The sequence below is a fragment of the Aulonocara sp. 'chitande type north' Nkhata Bay genome, linkage group LG2, assembly GCF_057382095.1.
Source record: "Aulonocara sp. 'chitande type north' Nkhata Bay isolate Kocher_YH1m ecotype deep benthic linkage group LG2, A_spYH_male_GT1.1, whole genome shotgun sequence".
Taxonomy (NCBI): Eukaryota; Metazoa; Chordata; class Actinopteri; order Cichliformes; family Cichlidae; genus Aulonocara; species Aulonocara sp. 'chitande type north' Nkhata Bay.
In genome coordinates this window covers 27,995,124-28,016,949 of record NC_141345.1, presented here as the reverse complement: position 1 = coordinate 28,016,949, position 21,826 = coordinate 27,995,124, and the positions used below count along the sequence as shown (strand labels likewise).

Genomic DNA, 21,826 nt, shown 5'->3' with positions numbered 1-21,826 from the left:
ACGCACTGTACCGTAACTGTCGGTGTAAACAGGACTATAATCACTAACAATTTCCAAAACGTCGTGTTTATTTTCAAACAAACAGGCACAGCAAACAAACTCATTATGTACAATTAAGTTAGTGGACATATTGTGTAATTTGGAAAATCACACATCAAAAACATCAGCGGGGCAAAGAGATGACGCCAGCCTTTCAAACTCTGTCACTGATACCTAAAAATGAGAGATAAGAACACACATAACAAAACTATTAGTACTCAATTTATTTATGTTACAAGTAGAAAAGTTCTATAACAAGTTACCAAATAAAACCATTAAAGCTACACTGAGACTAAATATACTGAACATCCTCATTAGGAATGATAGAAACATAGAATACAATAGAATAGCTACTTTATTGTTATTCAGATCATCAGTTAGTGCGCATTAGAATGCATTTTCAGTGCATTGACTCGCTTTTAATAATAATATAACAAATAAATCTTAAAAAAGGACCTAAGATGTATATACACACAAATGTAAGAATATGAGAAAAAAGGTCTATATACATGTAACAGCTAAAAAAAAGACTGTATGTGATCATCAAAATAAATGTACTGTACAAAGAATATTTTGTATATAAAAATCGAAATGACACAGTTTATACTTCCATACATGCTGAATATGGTTTTTTCATGGATCTTATTATGGACAAGTCATATCTATTCTGCCAATTATCTACTCTCTCTCTCTCTCTCTCTCTCTCTCTCTCTCTCTCTCTCTCACCTTCCACTCATCAACAGCAGCAGAAATTCGGTGTTCAGTCTGACTGATGCTCTCTCTTCCACCCTGAACCTTCTGTGCTAGAGCAGAATTCTCTGCTTGAATCTTTTTCAGCTCCCGTCGCATGTAGGCCTCCTGCTTTTGATAGTACGGCATCAAAAAGCTGCAAAAGTCCTGCTCAGGGACCCCGCTTGGTCGCCTAAGACAACATTTGAGATGATGAGGGATTAAAATGCTTTGATTGTTAAAAAGCTGAAATAACACAGTGGTGATATGCAGTATAGTAAAGGAAGGCAATATAACTATAATACAAGATGCAAAGTTACCTTTTCAATCTGATTCACTGACTAAATGAAATTCTTAAATATACAGTTAGTACATTTAATGAAAAAATATTTCCACTTAGTTACGTTTCACTATTTAATTAGATAAAAAATAAGAAAAGAGAGAATTTCAGCAGTTTGGTAAGAAAATGCACAAAGCATATATAATTAAATACTCAAGATTTCAGAAGTTCAAGTGTTTTCAAAGCGGTTTACTGACCATGCAGGGTCTGGACTGTCCTTGGTGGCTCTCTCTAGTTTGTCCAGCTCATTCAGTTTTAACTCTAGCTGGCCTTCTTCAATCAGTCTGTTGATATCTTCCTTCATGAGAAGGAAAACACAAACTTTTATGTAAACAAGTTTAAATAAAGACCAGTAGTAGATCAGTGAATATGGCATACAATGAGTATTTGGACAGCTATACAAATGTTGGTTTTGCCCAGGAAAGTTATTTGGTTTGTCCTGTTGAATGACAAAATGCATTTGTAATACTAATTTTACTGCTATCAGCAAGGAAATTGACAATAAATGTCATAAATGTAATAAATGTCATATATACAATGTATAAAAAAAAGGTGTACCACACATACAGCCTAAGCAATACACAATGCAAAGGAGGCAGAAGTCCTCCCATTTGTTTGTTTTTAAATACAGGGTTTTAATGTAAAATGCTACAGACCTGTATGGTGCTCCGCAGCTCCTCTATGAACTGCTTGTGAATGCTCTCCATTCTCTGAGGGTTCTTACTGTACAGTGGACGAAACATGCTGGCGAATCTGTTAAAACTGTGAGAGAACAGTGTGAACAAAGTAAAGTAAACTATGACCTTTCCTGAAAATGATAGCTAAGGAATAAGTAGATCATTAACATTATAAGACACTACTGCTATGTTAAAAGTACGTTTGGATAGGCCTTCTTTTTTGGAGGACAGGAGGGCAGTGGAATTGTTTGGTTTTCATCTGTAAGTAAAATAATATACATTTAAAAAATAATCATAACAGAGTGCCTGTCTGAAGTGTTAGATTTGTCCAAACCAGAGTTCTGAATAATCGTATTATAGATTTCTTGCTAACAAACACCACAGGATCATTCCTTTGTCAATTTATCTCACTATCTCACATGTGCAAGGACAAAAAATCTGTATGGGAAAGATACACTTCTTAAAAAGAAATATGTCAAATTCAAGTCCAATATTTATCATAAGTGATCATAAGTAGTCTTCTAGATAACAAAGAATGTAAAATGAAAAAAAAATGCTAGGGCTCTTAAACAGCCCAACCTCCATCCCTTATTTTTATTTATTTGTTAAAAATAATAATAATAATAACCCTATGATTTTGCACAATTCCCAACAAGCTTCCCTCTGTTTTACCCCAGAAACGACAACAGACTACACAAACTGCAAGTAAGCTGTTCATCGAATGTTTTTTTAAAGCGGAGGTTCATTAAATATGAAGCTTTTAACACACTTAGTTGTTAGTTTTACTTTTTAAGTCCCTTATTGTATTACTTTTTAAAATTAATCTCGCTATTCCAGGGTTTTTAAGCTATTAAGTTTTATGTTGTTTTTAATGCCTCGGTGTTGTGACACAATGAGTCCCCTAAATTTAGGGCTAGATTGAGGAAATATCTTATATATACTCTTGGGGTATTCTAGGTTATTATACTGGAGTTTTATTGGCTCACTTGAGATAAATTAAGACTGTATGTGTTCTAATAATGAGATCTTCACACTTGGTTTACTGTTTATTTAATGACCACCACCTTTGTAACTATTTGATGAGAAACGTTCAAACCAGCTCTCACCCCTGTTTATATCCTTCGTGCAGCGGTAATATCATGACATACGTGTAGTTCACCGTAAAAACAAGGTAATAAACACAACACCCAACACGTTACCTGACATCTTCGATAAACCTGTTCAGGCTCTTCTGCATGACTTTGTCAAAAAGCTTCATCCTCTTGTACCGAGCCTCCGCCTCCGCTGTCGGTTTATTCGGCATCTGTGAGGAAGCTTCTCCTGTCGCTTCATTAGCCTGGCTTTCAGCTGAATCTTCCGCACCAGTTTTAACTGCACTGTGCACTTCTGTTGCTGACTTACTTTCCTCCATTTTTCAGCTGCCTCTGTTTATGTTTTGCAGCGCCCGCCAAATCTACGGCGAGCCGCCGGACCCAGAAACGACGCCGCCGCCCCCATTTGGCACATGCGCACTGTAACACCGTAGCTCAACAGCTCCAGCTGTCATTTCTCCTCCAACACTCTGTCGCGGTGGTTCGTCTTCTCCGTCAGCATGGGTTTACTCACGGGACTCTGCGCTTTCTTGTATCACTTACCTCAGATTTACAAATGGCTGCTCAAGCCGTACTATATCACGTCCTTCCTCTTGACCATCTCCTTCGTGGTGGTGCGAAAGACTCCAGGTCTTTGCGAGCACCTGGTGACCCAGCGCGAGGACGGCAACTCCTGTGACTTTGACTGGGTGAGCATAGTGGTGGTGGGGGAGCTGCGGTTACCTTTGGTGGGGCTAATTAAGCCTCTGAAATATGAAATAAATAGAAGTAGTAAATAAACTTGACACAAAGTTGTTGTTTGTTTGTTTTAATGATTTTGCTCCTTTTGTTTTACAGAGAGAGCTGGAGATCCTCATGTTTCTCAGTGCAATAGTGATGATGAAGAACAGGAGAGCTAGTGAGTAGTCTACCCCCCCCCCCCCACACACACACACACACACACACACACTGTCTTATGTGTAAACCTACTGATGAAAGTGTGTTTACACTATAAACTGTCACATCACAAAAAGTGGCCCAATCAACCATGTGGCCAATGATCCAAACCACTCAGCGAATCATAGGAAGCACCGGGATATGTTGTGATTTATTTGTTGACCTTAACTTTTTAGATAAAGTCAGGAAGGTCGCTTTGTTTGTGTCTTTATTACATGCTGCTGTTAATCTTTAACCACACAGTCTGATGTTTAACTGTTTCCACTCCTTGATCTGATAAGCCATGTGAGAGGAACCCCCACTCTACTGAGAACACACATCTGTAAAGTGATTCACTGTAAACTTTGGGTTTGTTGTGTAAACATTAAGGGAGTGGGAGGGGTTCACTTACACACTGCAAGGTCAACAGTATGAAGGTGTTCCTCTGCTGTTCATTCATTGTTCCCTGCTCTTTGTTTCCTCAGTCACAGTGGAGCAGCACATTGGGAACTTGTTAATGTTCAGCAAAGTGGCCAACTGTATCCTCTTCTTCAGGATGGACATTCGGTTTGGCATCCTCTACCTTGCACTGTGCCTCGGTCAGTGGTCTGTCACAACCACCTTTAAAATTGTGTAGTGTAAACTGTGTCTACCAGTGGTTCTTAATTAGAAAAGCACAACTCTACTGCATTAACCATCCCCAGTCTTAAGGCAGTGATGCTGCACTCATTCATTAGTTAAAGAGATATGTTAATGAGAATAGGAGTGGTCTTTTGTTTTGTTTTGACATACCAAATTAATCAGCCCTCTGTATTCACCTTGTACTGATAACTAAAGCTCATCAAGGGGTTTCTCCTTGAGCCAGTGTTTCTGAGACATAATGTGCAACAGCAATTAGTTCCCATTTCTGTTACTGCTGTAAAAAATGATCATTAATCTAATGTACTTGAAGCTCATTCCACTGATAAAAGTCCTCACACTTTTGACAAATTTTTCTTCATCTGAATACCATCCAGTGGGAAGTCGGTGTTATCACTGTACAGAAAAGTGACATCACCAGTTTTCTTGTATATATTTAGATTATTTTCCAATGCACGTGAGGTGCAATGAGTATTTTTACTCTGAAGTCCTGAATTTTTCATCTGGCAAAGATTTATGTATTTATTTTAAGAAAAAGCTTCACATCTTCTCTGTGAAGTGTTCTCCTGGTAAAGCAGCAATCTGAGCCCTGTTTAGAAACTTCTCTGAGCTTTCTGCAATCAGAACTTTTTATTAACTGGCCTACAGGTGGTGCCATTGTGTAATTTATAAAAACGGTGTCCTTTACAACCCCCCACCCCCCAACAAAAGAAGAATTCATTCAAAGTCAAATTTATCTTTATAGCACATTTAAAAACAGCTGTTGACCAAAGTGTACACCTAAAATAATCAAATTACATAAAAACATAGGACAAGATGGCAGAATTTAAGAAAGGAAACATAAAATGAGAAAACTTAAATAAGAAAAAACACAAATAAAAATGTTTTTTACCAAAGTATCATAGGTGAACAGAGACTACCACTGGATAAACTGTAAAATGTACATTGTTTTTATCCTTTTTAAGCTCATCAGTCTGTTTATCTGTGTATTTTCTGCAGCATTTGTCATGACCTGTCAGCCACCTCTCTACATGGGCCCAGAGTACATCAAGTACTTCAGTGACAAGACCATCGACGTGAGTCCTGTCTAATATCAGCTGACCATTTGCATGTATAGTAGTGCCACTGGTCTTTGTAATGATAGATAAAAACAAAAGAGGTGGGAATTACTTACAGTTACATCAGTTGGGAGTGTTATTTTATTTGAAAGTTCATGGAGTGATTGAGTCTATTAATCATTTTGTTTGAAATTAGAGCAGTTTCCATCAAACACTGAAATCCAGTTATATGATATTATATTAATTGTATGTCTGACATTTAAAAATTCCTAAACTAAAATACCAAAAAAAAGTGAACTCTCTAACTGATCATGCCCTGCTCAGAGGGGTGGGTTGGTTTGAGTGTAACTTTGTGTTCTTCACTCATTAGGAGGAGCTGCAGCGGGACAGTCGTGTCACATGGCTCGTTGAATTCTACGCCAACTGGTCCTCTGATTGTCAGTCGTTTGCTCCCATCTTTGCAAACCTTTCTCTCAAGTAAGAAATCACACTCTTTACTTCAGTCGCATTCAGGTTTTCTAAGGTTAAATATTTCAGAACATAATTTTTTTTAAATCACCTGGCTCCTACCAAGTTTAAAATGATTTGAATACAGTTTCAGATAGACACGTGTCATAATACACCATGTCATTAAATACTTAATAAAAATTGTGCAGGAATTTTGCTTGGACAACTGTTCTTCACAGCATTGCTTCAGTTCATTGAGGTTTGCAGTGAGGCAGTTATGCACAGCATTGAGGTCTGGATTCGACTGGGCCATCGGAACACTTTGAACACTTTGCAGTCATTCTGTTGTAGATTTGCTGCTGTGCTTGGGATCATTGTCCCGCTACATGACCCTTTTTTTGACCAAGTTTAGTTTTTTGGAGAGATGGGTATACATGTGGAAGAGTTCATGGTCCACGCAGTGGAGTATCCAAGTCCTGTGGCTGCAAAACAAGCCCAAATCATCAGCACTCCACTACCGTGCTTGACAGTTGCTTTGAGGTGTTTGTGGCTTATAAGCTTTGTTTGGGTGTCTCCAGACATGGCGATGCATGTTATGGCCTGTTACGACCCCCACTGCTAGGGGACAGGGAGGAATAACATACATAAGCATACATACACAGGAAACTAAATGAAGAAAAGGTTTAATTGCAGAAATTCAAACTGAAAACCGACAGGGCTGCATTCTGCAGGCCACTGTGCAACCAGTTAACATATAATACGATAACACAGACGAGGGTAAAAGTTAAGGTTTAACTAAGGCAAATTCGCATCACAAAACTCCAATCAAACTAAGTTCACCCATATACCAAGGTTAACAAGCAAAGTTCAACACTATGAACAGGGTTTAACAAAAAGTTCAAAGAGGGAGGCACGAAGGGCAAACTGCATGTTCAGTCCTAAGCAGCAGCCCCTGAGTGAAGACTTTCCTTAGCAGGAAAGACAGGTGTGTGTTGATACGCACCTGAACGCTTCGGACCAGAAAAGCTGCCAAAACATCTGTTTTTATGGATCTGCTACCCAACTGCTACTTACCCTCTTAATTTCTTATGGAAGCTGTAAGGATGTGCTTAGTTTATCACACACTGCTTCTGCATTTTTGTTAATGACACAGTAAAACACGTCATGTGGTATTGTTCATATGAGGTAACATTTACCTAAATTTTAAGACTTGCTAAGGACCAAATTATTTTTTAATTATGTGCTGATATAGAAAAGAAGAAGAGTCTAGATGATATTTAATCTCAGTCAGGGTTTCTTATTTGAAAACAGAAATGACACTAAGTAAAAAAAAAAGATCCAAGATGTTAGTTAACATTTTGAAACAATACCCTTGCAGATACATTATGCCTGATTGTTGCTGGTGTCCCTGTTGTAGAGTCACTTCAAATGCAAGATAATGTAATTTACTTCATGTTAGAGAAACAGCTGTATATTTGTCTCAAATGTCTCATGTGTCGTCCTTTATATTCTGCAGCTACAACTGTGCTGGACTCCGCTTTGGGAAGATAGACATTGGTCGCTATGAAGAGGTTTCAAAGAAGTCAGTTTTGGGGGGCTTTTTTGCCTATAATAAATGGTCTTTAATTATCCAGTATTGCTCGATTCTTTCTAGAATTCTATTGACTGGTATTAACTGTCTTTCTGAACAGGTACAGGGTTAGTACTTCTCCTCTGGCCAAGCAGCTACCTTCAGTTCTGCTTTTTCAAGGAGGACGGGAAGTTATGAGGCGTCCAATGGTGGACAGCAAAGGTAGAGCTGTGTCTTGGACCATGAACGAGGTACGTCTATTCAGATTGTAAGAAAACACATGAAATAAGACCTGAGTAGATGCTGCTTGCTTACACATGCAGACAGTATAAATACATTTTATATCACCCACAGGAGAACATCATCCGAGAGTTTAACCTCAACGAGCTCTTCCAGAAATCCAAGAAGCTGAACAAAAGCCATGGTTCGAAGGAAGAGGAGCAGAATGGCTCTCAGCCACAAGAGGGTGGCGAGGAGCTTCCTCCTGACACCGACAATATGGAGCAGCCAAAAGAGAGCAAGAAAGACCAGTGAAGAGGAGAGGGGCTGCATCAAGTCTTTGCTTTGCTCTTAACATTTCTGTTACTTTCCTTATTGTAACAGCCAAATATTTTTAGTTTAAGGGAAGAAAACAGGCTCCACTACCACAAGAAATAGTCTCTACACTGTAAGTCTTTATTGTGGGGAAATACCCATAACCGCTGATCTTATTTAAACGATCTGTGTGTGATGCAGATTGAAGCAGCAGCGATTTTGGAGCATTTTATTACACTAAGTTATTGACGAACAAAAAAAGATTTTTGCTAATTTTTTTTCCACTTTTGTCAACGTGTCATTGGTTCTTTTGCTGCCTGTATTTATTGACTGGTTTGTTTACTTTTGTGTCAGAAAAGCCAAAGTAAAAGCTTGAGGTGAAACAAAGTAAGACTGCGTGCAATGATAAAATCCAAGACACATTCTCTTTCAACAGTTTGACCTTTTTATTCTGACACGACATCTTTTTAAAAATTCTTTATAAGGCCATTTTGGAATTTTTTTTTTTTTTAAATGTTCTCATTACAGATAGTTGAAACTCGTTCCATTCATCACAGCCAACAACAGCAATATTTTATCTCACATAGAAGTTACTTGCTATACTCACATAGGTTCAGGTTGTTCAGTGGCCACCATCCCTTGGCCAGAGCGGGAAGAAAAAAAAAAGTCAACACAGGTTCTCTTTATTTCTCTGTACGACGGCTGCTTTGTGCCATTTGTGATTTTTTTTTTTTTTCTGGATGCCACTCGCACAGAAACCGGATGGGCGTTTGACAATAATCTCACAAGAATGCACGCCAGAGAAGCAGCAATGAACCGAAAAATAAAGTTTTTTTTAAAGAGTCACATGCACACTGAAGACACAGCCTGGTAGGGTATAAAACTCGTACTGAACAGTGATATTTGTGTGCTTCAAGCATGTACTTTCTCCCCCAAAATGATGTGCCATGTTCCCTTTAACATTCTGCAAACACTGCTGTGGGCCTTTACAGAAAAAAAATAAATAAATAAGCTTTCTGTAATGCCCAATCGTGAAAAACAAACACACTCCTCTTCTGATTAATCCCTTTCTTAACATGGCTGTGGGTATCAAAGTGAGAAGTGTTCCTTTTAACAAGAAAAAAAAAAAGCAAATGAAGCAAGAAATTCTAAATACTTAAAGAAAAGTGTAAAAAAAATTAAAATAAAAACATGCTTCACTACGAATGGTCTCAAGGCAAGGAAAATAAACAAACCCCAACGAACACACTGGCCAATTTCAAACCAGTCCCTCTTACATATTCAGTGGCATGGCATTAAAATTTAATGAAATATAACCATAGTTTCTATTTTCTCTTTAAAAAAAACAAACAAACTATCTGGGACTGGTTTGAAATCATGTACAGAACTACAAAGTTTCTTTCCACTGGTGAAATAAATAAGCCCTTCCCCGCTGCTCCTATTTGGCTGGCCATCTGTTAAAGGTATAAGGTTGCTAGCATCTTGACTGACTGACAGACAAAAACCTCTCAGAAAGAAAAGAGAATAAAAACACCAAAAAGACATACGATGATCTTAAAGCTACAAACAGATTTTGCATAATGTCTCTAGCATAAACATTACAAGCGTACATTCCACAAAGATGCTTGTGCTGCGATTGTGAGAATTAACATTTCTTTGTGGCTTTTAAGAAAGAATAGAAAAAAAACAACCTGTAATTTTTTGCCACTTCAGGTGTCCACCAAAGGATCATCATCATCTTCTTCTTTGGACAGTGAAAACTCCAGCAAAAACTTTGAATAGCTGATGCAGCCATCATTTCTCAACAGGCAACTGATTTTTAAATCGCTTTCATGAATAATTACATACAGTATAACGGCCACCGTTATCAATCGTCATCTCCAATACCTGACAATTTCACCCAATAATAATCTGTATACATTTATATAAAACAATATTTAAAAAAAAGACTTATAAAACTAAAATGATACTGTCTTTATAGATTGGACTCTTTACTCCATGATTCTTATCAATATACAGATTGTGTGGTCCGTTCAGACATTATTATTGGTCAACAGTCCGAAATCCTCCCTCTTAAAGTTTTACATCCACTGGATAAAGGCCATCCTTTCTATGAGTGTCAGACACTGTTGTCAGTACTCTGTGTGCTAATGTACCAAAGTAAAATGGCAAATCATTGACTAGCTATGCGTGCTCTATAGACAAATCTGTACCCAGCTGTGATGATACAGTCGCATCAGTCTATGGCTCACAAAGTGGCTAATTGTTTGTTCAAATCTGAAAGGCTGGCAGATAAGACTGGCCAGTGGCATTACAAAGATAATAAAGTGAGTACCAAACAGGCCTGCTCCCTTAGTCCAGCGCAGCAGGAGCCTGTAGTCATGAATAATATCCAGCTCGGGTAAAAGACAAGTGGAAGTTGTCCAGTGACTTTCTCCCATCCTTGTGGCAGATCATGTGGGATGTTTGTCACTTAAACCGATATCTCATATGTGGTCCCTCCGACACCGGTTACCTTCTTCACCCCTCCCCCTGGTTTGGATGTGGTGTGATTAGCCAAGACTGGGCGAGAGGTGGATCTGATTGGACAGCCATCGGGAGGGGAGGAGCCACATCAGGGTAGAGGAGAGAGAAGAGAGGGAGATGCAGGTGAGTGGTTCTTTTTCGAAAATAAAGCACTAACCGCAGAAGTTTCTTTACACGAGATCTTGTAAGGCATTCGGTAACTACACTGAGTGAGGACAGGGGAAAGACACAAAAGGCTACAAGGCAAAACACAGCAGCATGGGCAGACATGTCACATTCCAACAACTAAACCAAAAAGACTTACACAGACACAGTTTACTATTCAAGCACTAAACAGGTAAAGACTAAGTAAAACATGAAGGAGGAAAAGGAAGACTCACACAGATCATGGAAGAAGAGGAGGGCTGACACAAACCAGGAAGGAAGAGTAGTAGGAAAAGGAGGAAGAAGAGTAGCAGGCTGACGGATCTGGCGACGGATCACTACTCACTGTGTAGCCTGTTGCCCTCCTCCCCCTCCCAGCACAGCGCCTCCTCCTGCAAGTCGAGGCTTGTGCTGAGGCCCTGCCTCCATATTGTAAGGCAGGGACTTGCCTAGGGAGAGGCCACGAGGAGGCGGGGAGACAGGGGGCTCGAGCAATCGAGCCCCAGGAGAAGAGGATGAGGAGGAAGGGTTACGAGGGGGACGGGAAGAGAAGTCCTGGTTATGCTGAAGCAGGTGGTGGGTCTCAAGTGGCCCAGCGGAGGAGGGAAGGGGAGGGCTGACAGCACGCAGGTAGGCCTTGTGGGGGGAGGAGAAAGTGGCAGAGCCCTGGAGCAGCTGCCCCTCCCTCTGCTGGGCAATCTGAGCTGAGAGAAAGGGCGACGTGTAGCCCTGCAGCGGAGTACTGGGTGACACCACCTCAGTCTGGCCCCTTACAGCTGAAGAGAGAAATGGAGCATGAGGCTTCTGTGGTGACAGCTCGTGGGCGGCTGACTCAAACTCTGGGCTCTCGGATGGTGTCAGCAGGCTATCATAGGACAGGCTGCCATTCCGAGGTGTCTGATTGGCCAGGCTTTTGTAGCTGGTGTCTGTGGTGCCCTCTGAATGGAGCGTGGCCAGCGGGTTATGTGCAGTGTGTGCTGAGCGCAGGCTGGAGGAGTGTGAGCCACCAGTGGACAGAACCAGAGAGGATGGGTAGGAGGTGTAGGAGCGCCCAGTCAGGGAGTAACCTGACATGCCCCCTAACACCCCACCAGCAGTCCCGCCAGGGCCGCCAGGGCCTCCGGGGCCCTCGCCCCTTTCCCCTCCCCCTCTGCGCACCCCTACACCTCCCCCCACCACTGTGGTTCCATCCAAGCTGCTCGGCTCAGAGCGGTAGCTAGGTTGGCGGCTGGACTGCAGGATGGAAGGAGATGGAGAGTCAAGACTCTCTCCACGGATCATCTGAAGAGGAGAGAGGAGGAGAAACAGACCAAAGGGGAGAGGGTAAGGAAAAGTGTGATGAAGATGAAAGCAGGAGTAAAGAGGGGAGGGAGAAAGATGAAAATTACCACCTTGCCGTGGGAATAGAAAGCAGAGAACAGAAAGCAATTTTGTAGAGATTTTTAAACAGGGAAAAAAATAAATAAAAGAGTGGTGGGGAGAAATGGATGCTTGACCGGTGTGCTACTCAATCATCACACTACTGGATTGGGAATATTGACTGGTTTCAACAAGCACTAACACTGCATGTCAAAGACTGTGTGTGTCAACAAATGAATGGAAATACAAAAACATATGGAACATGAACTATACATTGCAGTCAATGCAGTCTCAGGGGAAAAGGACAGATCCATTCAAACACACAGAGACAGCCAAAGGGATACAGGTATACACACGTACTGAGACTTACTGATCAACCGATGGCCACTGAATGAACAATTTAAAGTAAAAAAAAAAAAAAAAAAAGGGGGCATGTATTAACCATTAAGGATTTAGAGGGGCAGGGCATATAAGCCACCAACGCTTCCCCTGTTTCACGCATTAAGCTTGAGCACATCTGTGAGTTTTTCCTCATTAAGCTATGTATAAATCAACAAGGCTGTGTGCAGATGGTATTTTGATTTGATTATGTCTGCGTTTTAAATGTAATTAACTTCAGCTATTTTTTCCTTTTCGTACATGGTTTACACAGAGCACTTTAAGGTGTCTGTAAACTAAGATCTACCTTGTTGGGATGTGTGAGTGCAGTGTGGTTTCTCCCTGGGCTGTTGAAGGTTGGCCGGTACTTATACATTGATGGCGTAGGTGGTGCTTCAGTCAGCAAGCTGCTCTCTGAGTGACAAGAAACCAAAAGTGACATTTGAACAAGGTCTGTTTATGATTAGAAAACAAATATTCATCTATTTACACAAAAGCTAAGAACTCTCTCTGCATATTCTGTCATACAAAGTGGAATCCTAGGTTCAATTATGCATTTGTATGTGCATCTCACCCTCTGTGTCAGCACGGGGAAGGCCAGGGTAACGAAGCTCTGGCTTTGGAGGAGGTGGAGCCTCTGCATCCGCTGACTGGCTCTCCATCTGATCTAGACTACTCTTGGACTGGAAAGGATGAGGACCGAAAACAAAAAGCCATTCAGTGAAATCAGACTGCCTGGAACAGAGGGCTACATCTGTAACGTTTTCCAGGTTTTGATATCTGATTAATGTTGCAGACAATTTCAGGATCCTGTGGGAGTGAATTATCTTTTCTCATAACCAAACATTAAAAAAAGAAAAGAAAGTTTGACACCCAATGACTGAGGGGAAAATGTAAAATAATTAATTAATTTTTTAAAAAAAAGCATCTTCCATCACACAAACTCTTGAATGTTCTGAGTTTTGCCCTCCATGCTATTGAGTCACGACAGACACACACCTCTCTCAAAACACGCAGTTTCACAACATAGATGGTGATACATGGTAATACTAACAAGTTAATATTTGATACAATGACCTTTATTCTTCAACACAGGCAGCTTTCTACTATGTTCTTCAAGTAGTCTTCAGGAGCACTTCTCCAGGCTTCTTGAAGGACTCTTCTTTGCATGTTAGCTGCATTTTGATCTGTTCTCTGTCAAGATGATCCCACTCATCCCGAACACATGTAGAGTGTTCCAGGCTTTGGGGAGACCAATCCATGACTCATAGTATCACACTGCTGTTTTTTTGTTTTTTTTGTTTCCTTTTAAATCCAGATATTTTTTACTGTATTTGCAGTGTTTTTGGGAGTACTATCACAGACAAAGCCACTACCATTAAGATGCTTTCCACAAGTAGCTCAATGTGGCTCAATATCGTGCAATTCTTTTCTGCAATCATAATTCCATTAATTATAACAAAATCTCCAATACCACTAGCTGAAATGCAGCCCTAAACCATTCACATGCATTTCAGCTAGTGGTGATCAACAACTCTTGAACCACTCTTGTTGGAAAATACTGACAAAACAACACAAAGAAGAAGAAGACTACTATTAAGTTATTTAATCTCTACTAATAGTATGGTCTGAAAAACTACACCTGCTGCTACTTTCCAGCAGCTGCAGCACCAATATAAACTACATTAGCTGACTGCTAACAACCAGAGTTTGTGTTGCTTCTGACCTTTTAATATTTAAACATGAAATTAAAATTGATGAAATATTTTGTGCACCAGATTTCTCTTCTCTAAAACTCATACCACAGTAATAATATAGACATATAGCATATCTGTGGAGCTGTTATAAAGCGCTATACAAATACAGGCCATTTATCAGGCCATTTATATCCAGACTTCTCTGTACAGACTGCATGTGTTTGTTCAATTCATTATAACTCACCCTAGTGCTATGTCGGTCATTCTGGATGCCGTTGTCCAAGACCTTGGCTTCTAGTTGAGCTTCAGTGAGAGCAGGTCTAAGAAAAGGTGGCTGAACTTCCACCATCTGCCGGCCCCGCCAACGACCTATGTATCTATAACACACACACACGTATTCAAAAAGATACAACCCAGCTCTGTTGACCAACACCTCACCCACTCACTCCAAAGGTCTGCATTAGATATTTAATTACCTCAACAGACCAGAATGAACTATAAAAGAGTAGGGTGGAAAAGTGGAAGGGGAAAGAGAGCAATGGAAAGAAAGAGGTAGTGGAAAAGGAATAACTGCAGAGCTGAGTGTTAAACGGGGGGGAGTAAATAGATGAGTGCAGAGAAGAAAGATTGCTGACCTGGGGGCTTGGGAGCTGCAGAGTACATGGGTAATATTCCTCAAGCAGCCGTTGGTGAAAGGGTTAACGCCTCCCCGAAACTTCCCTGTCACCTACGGAGAGGACGCGAGATAAAACAGTTGCATACCTAACAAAAACACATTAACCAGTGTAAAGCATGCCTGACTTATCTCAGTGATGCAGACCGTGATTTGCACAACCACCTCTGGTATGTACCTGTTCATTTGTGGTTCGACCGCGAGCCACCAGCACTATGTGAAACCCAGTCAGACCAGCGACTGGGACAAAAAACAGGCCAGCCACACACATCACACCCATACTGGAGGGGGGGGGGGGGTTGTCAAGGAAATCACAAAAAGAAAAACCCCTGTCATAAGACACAGGAAAATCTATTCCAATGATGTGTTTTGTGTTTGAGAGTTCCATAATGTGTTGTGCATTTCTATGACAGACTTATGCCAAGTAAAGGATACGTAACAGCAGCACCTGGCGTGTCCAACTCCTGTTGGTGGTGCAGGACATAAACCAAGCCAAAGCCAAATACGTTCATGATGTGGGTTGTGAGAGAAAGTAAGAATAGGAAGAAATAACGATAATTCCTCCGACCAATGCAGTTGTTCACCCAAGGACAGTGGTGATCAAAATCCTAAGAATAAATAAAAAGATTAAAAGATATCTCTCAGAGGGAAACGATAAGAATAAGCAACAACTACAGTACATCATATTGCATGTCCACACAATTTCCACCTCCCACACTCACACATGAAAACTAAGAATAGGACAGATCTAGGCTGTGTAGTGAAACCACACAGGAGTGTATAGAAGCCCACTGTGAAATTAGGACTTGCTATTAAAACTGAAAGACATTTTAACATGAATATATAACAGTCATTTAGGTCATTTTATTACATTAAGTGCTTAAACTCATGGAAACATCAGATTTCCAAGATTGTGTTTCCCTACCATTTAGTTTATAGGTTAAAAAGAAATAGCATAACCAAGGCAACAACAGAAATTTTAATTAAAAGATTTTTAGCATACATAATTACAAAACATTATCCAATTTTTAATGAAGTTCACTCATTGCTGTATGATACTACCAATTCATTTCTAATTTAGAGCCACAAGAATACCCAGTCAACATTATTAAGCAGGGATAAATGTATAATTATGTACCTCCACACAGTTGTCGCACACTGAGCAGTGCGAGCAGCGCGGTGGTCGGTAGAAGCGGCATGTTGAGCACCACTTCATGCGCACCTGGATGCCTTTGATCTCCACTGTCTTATAGAGTGGAGCGCGGAAGTCATCCTCTTTGTCCTCATCTTCCTCCGCTGCAGACACAGACAACCTGAGATTAAACTTGTATCATAATCACCTAATAACCATCTCACACGGTCTCTCTAAATTACTTTATAGGCAGTGAGTATTCGAACAAATAGTCTTATTTTGCATGTACTTTAAAAGTATTGCACATGCATCATTAGGACGTGACATTTTACTTTCTAGAAGTTCACCTCTGGGAAAGATTCCAGGATCCATAAAAGTGGCCATGCAGAAGTTGGCGAGGGTGAAGAGGAAGATTACGGCATTATATATAGGAATGACAGAGGAGAAATGCTCTGACAACCATGGGCACCTGGAGAGTGTTAAGGAGGATGGAAACAAAATTACAGTTAGACAAGCTTCCACCAATCCCCACACTTAGTGGTAAGATGTGGAAAGGAAAAAAAGTAACCAAGTAACATTTCACACTCCACCATCAACTTCTTATAAGCTTATGTGCAAGCTAAACAACTGCCCACAGAAGTTGCTCAGTGGCAGAAATAGGAGACTGTGTTTGTGTTGGGGAGGTGACAGGTGTGGCTGCGATAAACTATGAACAAATGTTCCTGAAAAGCTGTCAACTTACTTTGAAAAAACATTAAAAGAACAGCAAAAAAAAAAAAAAAAAACCCTACTTATTTTAACACTGAACATAATGCATGTGGATGTTTACACATCGCTCCAGCATGTACAAACACATGTGTATGTACACACATGTAGGCCCTTTAAAACCCATGTTTGATATGAAACAAAACCAAGAAACACTCACGTGAAGCAGAAGAAGAGCGTTGTGGCTCCGACAAGGAAAGTGGTGGCTGCAGACACCGGGACGTACCGGCTGGGTCGAAATGGACGGGGAGGAGCAGAAGCAACGCCACCTACTCCTCCCCCAACCCCCCCACTGCTGAAGCCAGGCATCAGAGATAGAGAGAGGGTGGAGGAAGACAGAGAGAGGTAGCTATCTACTGTCTACCTGCTGTAAAGGGGTGCTTTCCAGGTCAAAATGGCATATGTGGCGTTCGTCTGGGAGGAGGGGCCATAGCTACTGACTGGAAAAGAAAACCAACACTATGCAAAGCAGCAAATAAAGGGAAACATTAGGGGTTTTCTGTGTCCAGAAACTAAATGTCTCCCAGTACTAATATAATCACTAAAAACAGATTTATTTATTTTTACATAGCAATATACAAACTGCTGTGTACAGCTTGTTGTAAATATTTGTGTGCATAATCTTAATAGAAGCTTATAAAAGCAAAACTATACAAGAGCAGTGTGATACAAAAATATGTATAGGTAATTCATAAATATTTTTGTATGGCTTTAATGGAACTGTATTTGGTGCAACAATATAAATAAATCTAATCTTCTACTGTTACTCCCTGGCACCAGTGCAAACGTAACACTGCTGTGCATATACGCGAAAGGACCAGCACTCACGCACAAAACACTGGAACAGCTCAGGGTTTACATTAATGCTCCATCACTGGGCTTCAGTTCTGATTATCCCGCTCAGTGAAAATGAAAAGACCAGAAAAATTAAAGAGGTAGTGGGTGTACAGTCAACAGGCCGAGAGCAGAAGCACATGGAGGAGAACAGGCAGAGGATTGAGCGCAGCAGCTGCTGATGACTTCTGTGATCCTCCCGAGAAGGCTTATTTAGGCACTGGGTGGGTGGAAGAAACTGAGGATAGTGGCAGGAGGGAGAGTTCCAGCATTTCAAACTTAGTCCACAGGGGAAAACAACTAAACAAACAAATTCAGTTTTAAACCAGTTGTGGGAAGCCGTTTAACATCAAACTAAAGTCCAGCTGGGATTTGTTTTCAAAAAAAAGCTGCTATTAAAAAGAAAATAAAAATCATTAAAAAAAAAAAAAAAAAAAAAAAAATGTCTAGCCTTTTATTTACTAGGAAAATAACTCAAAAAACCAAGTGGAGTCCCCTGGATCTTCTGAGACTCCTGTTGTCAGTCTGTGTCATTAAGGGCACAAAACCAACTCATTCCACATGGAAGTCCCGTGTATGTCACCACTTTTTGCTGGGATTGGGTCTTCCACCTCCAAATTCTCTGCAGGTTGAGCTCTTTTCCCATACTGCGTCTCCTAAAGAAAGCCACGTAGAGTTTGGATGTCACATGGTTAGATGGAATTCACACCTTTTTCCCCCTCAAATAAACAAACCAAAACCTCCCCAAAAAAAACAAAAAGATCTTTGGCTCCTTTTCTTCTTTCACACTTGGGTTCTTTGTGCAAGTTGCTGGACAACCCTGTAAGAAAAATAAATCACACAAAAACTCAATGAGCAGAACAAAGACAGGACCAGAACGAATTTGTTTCAAATAATTGAAGCTTTAATGAGCCCTTGGTTCAGATCAGTAGTGTCCAACCAGTTTGTTCCCACAGTACACCTACATTAATAGTCCCACAAAGTCTATATAGCAAGGCACTTCTATCTGCAATTTTGCTTCATTGGAACACAGCATGCCAACTACAATTTAGCAGTTTGAATCACACAGAAAGTAATCTTTTTGCCCCTCCTGCTATCAATCAGACCCTCTGACCTGTAGAAATATGGCAAATTAAAATCTTATTATTTTTTTGTGTCGCTAGAACAATATTTGTGATGACTTCCGCCTCATGACAAGAAGGTCCTGGGTTCAAATCCAGTTTGAGACCTTTCTGTGTGGAGTTTGAATGTTCTCCCCGTGTCTGTGTGGGCTCTTTCCAGATACTCTGCCTTCCTCACACAGTCCAAAGATAAGGATGAGATTAGGTTGATTCCTAATTCTGAATTAGCCCCCTTGCAATGCTGAAGTGAAGTCCTACCTGCCTTTAGGAATACCATTTTGGAAACCCGGGATTAGAGTAATGGGTTTTTGATAACCACTATATTTGCATTACATTTATTATCTTTGTCCTATGTGGTGGCAAATTAAATCTTTGCATCTCTGACTGCCAATGCATAATACATCTCATACCATAAGCGTGGAATATAGAATTACCAAATATGTTTGAAAACATGTATACTACAATGTTTTGCAGGTAGCCTTCAATGTATTTCCTTGTTAAATCACAGGCCAAAGGTCTTAGTTTGATTTCACAACAAACCAGACTCACTGACCAAGTTCCTCCTTTCTCTACAAGCTTGCCTTAAGCAGTGTGGGTATTTCACCATAACCCCGTCACCACCTCAGTGACCTCAGGTTGTCAGATGGAAATACCTTCCACGAAGGGAAACTGAAAACAACACACAGACACAACGATCTGTGGAAAAGGTGCACGCCTTTCACACACACAATCACGCTCATACTCCTTAACTCTTGTAGAAAAACTAGTCTGTGAGTACACTGAAAACGGATCCGAAGCAACAGTGTAATCTGATCGTTTGGACACACCTCTCTCGTCAACAACCATCCGTACTAACAAATGGCAGAGAGAGGTGTCAGTAGGTAATAATCGCACTTGCCCCAAAACTACCCCCCCCCCCCCCCCACACCACCACTGTAATACATGTTAATCCTAAAATCTCCGTGTCGAGCATTGCTTATCATGTCACCGCAACAATCTACACATCGCATGCTACAACCGGTCAAGCAAATTTAATACATTTTCCTTGTAACAGTGACATACTCGCGCTTGATTTTTGCCGTCTGCTTTAAATCTACACCCATAGACAGACTTTGACTTCATCTCAAAATGAAACGTTACACATACCAACCGTTAAACAGCAGGCCAGGGCAGTGCTAGGATTCAGTCAAGACCAGCTAACGTTATCATAATCAGCTGCCAACACCGTGAACCTCATAAAAATACACACACCACTGTTTTAAATCCAAAAGCCGCAGAGAAGTAGTAGCCCATGCGACCTACAAAAACCGATTAAAACACGACCCATACTTGGAAATCACAAGATACTGAGTAGGTAATCATACAGTGAGCTTTTTACCTAGCCTAAAGTTTTTTTGCGACACTGTACGATCCTTTACCACAGCTATAAGAGTTAGCTTAACATTAGTTATCTGGCTAGCATGAGAGCTGTACAGTAGCAAATAGATTTTCATTAACAACTGACGAAACAACTGTGGCGAATTTCACCTGAAAAATGGCTAAAAAGAAGAGGTAAAACACACACCTAATCATGAACACACGAGGTGTCTTGCTTGTAGGGTGTGGGTCGATTCGGTCCTCCTTGAGTTAGCCGCTAGCAACCTACTTAGCTCGCCTGCTAGGCCGACGTAGGAATCCCGGAAGTAGCCCGTCAGGCCTCAGGTGGGGCAACCAGCCAATCACAGACATGGAAGGCGTCGACTCTGGGAAAAGAAAAACACTGTGCGTGATGGGCCAGTATTTTTTTGTTTGTTTGTTACTAGAAGTAATTCTATATAGATTAACCCTAAAACGATTATGTATTATGTTCTAGGAACATGTGAGTACTTTCATACACTTTCTAAAAGACAATAAGGTACTATTTGTATGCAACAAAACAAACAAGCGCTGCGTTTGAATGGTGGAATGAAGAAGTACTGGCAAGTGTTCAAAATGTTGTGCCAAAAAGTGATAGTCTACCAAAAACTGATTTCCGGTATTTGTCAAAAACTGATTGCTCGTATTTAAACTGCTTTAAGTAACTTGTTGGGCTATAATATGTGAAACATATGTCAAATGCGTCCCTCATGGATGACGTAAAGTTATCTTGAGCCACAAACAACATTCGTGCAAGAAGGTAGAAGCCGCAATCAGTTTTTGGCAGTGACTTTTATATAACCTTTATTTATGCAGTTAAAAAAAATCTCATTAACATTAAAAATGTAAGTTGGCCAAGAGGACTCCAGAAATAGCAGCAAATATTACAATAGTTCTGTAAAAATACTTTAAGTGGGGATACAGGACCAGATTGGTTATAAAGTAAGTACAATAAAATAGAGTTATAAAGATACTTGAAACACAGATAATTTTTTAATTCTATATTTTTAATTCTATAATTTTTTTTATATAAACAGTGTTCACCGAAGTCTATTTACCAACATACATAAAGATATTACACGTAAAAATACACAGAAACGCTGGAAATCAGTTTTTGGCACGCAATCACTTTTGGCACAACAAATGGAAGAGAGTAGCGAAGAAAAAGTGGGAGACAGACAGTAGACAGGAGTTCCTAGTGGCTAGTTGGTAAAGGAAAATGCTTATGAGACTGGAGACTAAGCTGGAAAGGATGTGCAGCAGTTTGGATGGTTAAGAATAGAGATGGAAAGATACTTATCAGTGAAAGAGTGTATTGAGATGATAGAAGGAGTTTAAGAGCTTTGCGGAAAGTTAGTGAATCAGTTGGTTGGGTTCATGGTCGGGGTGGGTTTATATCAGGGATCTGCTCTGAGACCCTTCTTGTTTGTAATTGTGATGGACATTTTGATATATGAGGTAAGCCAGGAGTATCTGTGGACTATAATGTTTGCAGATAACATTGTGATCTGTAGTGAAAGTATGAAGCAGATAGAAGAGAGCCTGGAGAGAGAAGAGGAAAGTTAACAAAGCAAGATAGAATACATGCATATGAATGAGAGGAATAAAGCTGTAACAGTGAAGCTGCAAGGAGCACAAACAAGAAAGAAAGGGCAGTTTTGCTTGAAAACAGCTTTAAAACCTAAATTCACATTAGTGTGGCAAATCCACCGAAAATGCTTAAAACAACCCACCTGGAACATACCTTAGGGGAAAAAAATGCT

The 21,826-nt window shown here is 40.4% G+C and overlaps 3 protein-coding genes across 4 annotated transcripts; 1 reads left to right on the top strand and 2 right to left on the bottom strand.

The window, feature by feature from the left end:
- Positions 1-30: 30 nt before the first annotated feature.
- Positions 31-3,379, bottom strand: pmf1 (polyamine modulated factor 1). The gene is made up of 5 exons (XM_086315452.1): positions 2,985-3,379; positions 1,765-1,870; positions 1,306-1,406; positions 766-961; positions 31-213 (listed from the first exon to the last, which is right to left on the bottom strand). The coding sequence occupies exons 1-5, from the start codon at positions 3,194-3,196 to the stop codon at positions 148-150; spliced, it is 681 nt and encodes a 226-aa protein (XP_086171578.1). The 5' UTR covers positions 3,197-3,379; the 3' UTR covers positions 31-147.
- On the top strand, positions 2,868-9,173 carry tmx2a (thioredoxin-related transmembrane protein 2a). Its single transcript, XM_086315419.1, has 9 exons — positions 2,868-2,956; positions 3,227-3,565; positions 3,714-3,774; positions 4,277-4,390; positions 5,430-5,506; positions 5,859-5,965; positions 7,452-7,517; positions 7,627-7,756; positions 7,860-9,173. The coding sequence occupies exons 2-9, from the start codon at positions 3,377-3,379 to the stop codon at positions 8,037-8,039; spliced, it is 924 nt and encodes a 307-aa protein (XP_086171545.1). The 5' UTR covers positions 2,868-2,956; positions 3,227-3,376; the 3' UTR covers positions 8,040-9,173.
- zdhhc5b (zDHHC palmitoyltransferase 5b) lies at positions 8,462-20,390 on the bottom strand. 2 transcript variants are annotated; one of them, XR_015131902.1, is made up of 12 exons: positions 20,233-20,390; positions 16,874-18,367; positions 16,296-16,417; positions 15,955-16,112; positions 15,252-15,424; positions 14,995-15,097; positions 14,779-14,870; positions 14,388-14,520; positions 13,021-13,129; positions 12,754-12,860; positions 10,946-11,990; positions 8,462-10,618 (listed from the first exon to the last, which is right to left on the bottom strand). XR_015131902.1 is itself a non-coding variant. In XM_086315366.1 (12 exons), exons 2-12 carry the CDS (start codon positions 17,020-17,022, stop codon positions 10,513-10,515), a joined length of 2,187 nt encoding a protein of 728 aa, XP_086171492.1. In that variant the 5' UTR covers positions 17,023-18,367; positions 20,233-20,390; the 3' UTR covers positions 8,462-10,512. The 2 variants fall into 2 exon arrangements, 1 of the variants encoding a protein (XP_086171492.1); XM_086315366.1 differs by having other exon boundaries at positions 11,056-11,990.
- Positions 20,391-21,826: the final 1,436 nt, after the last annotated feature.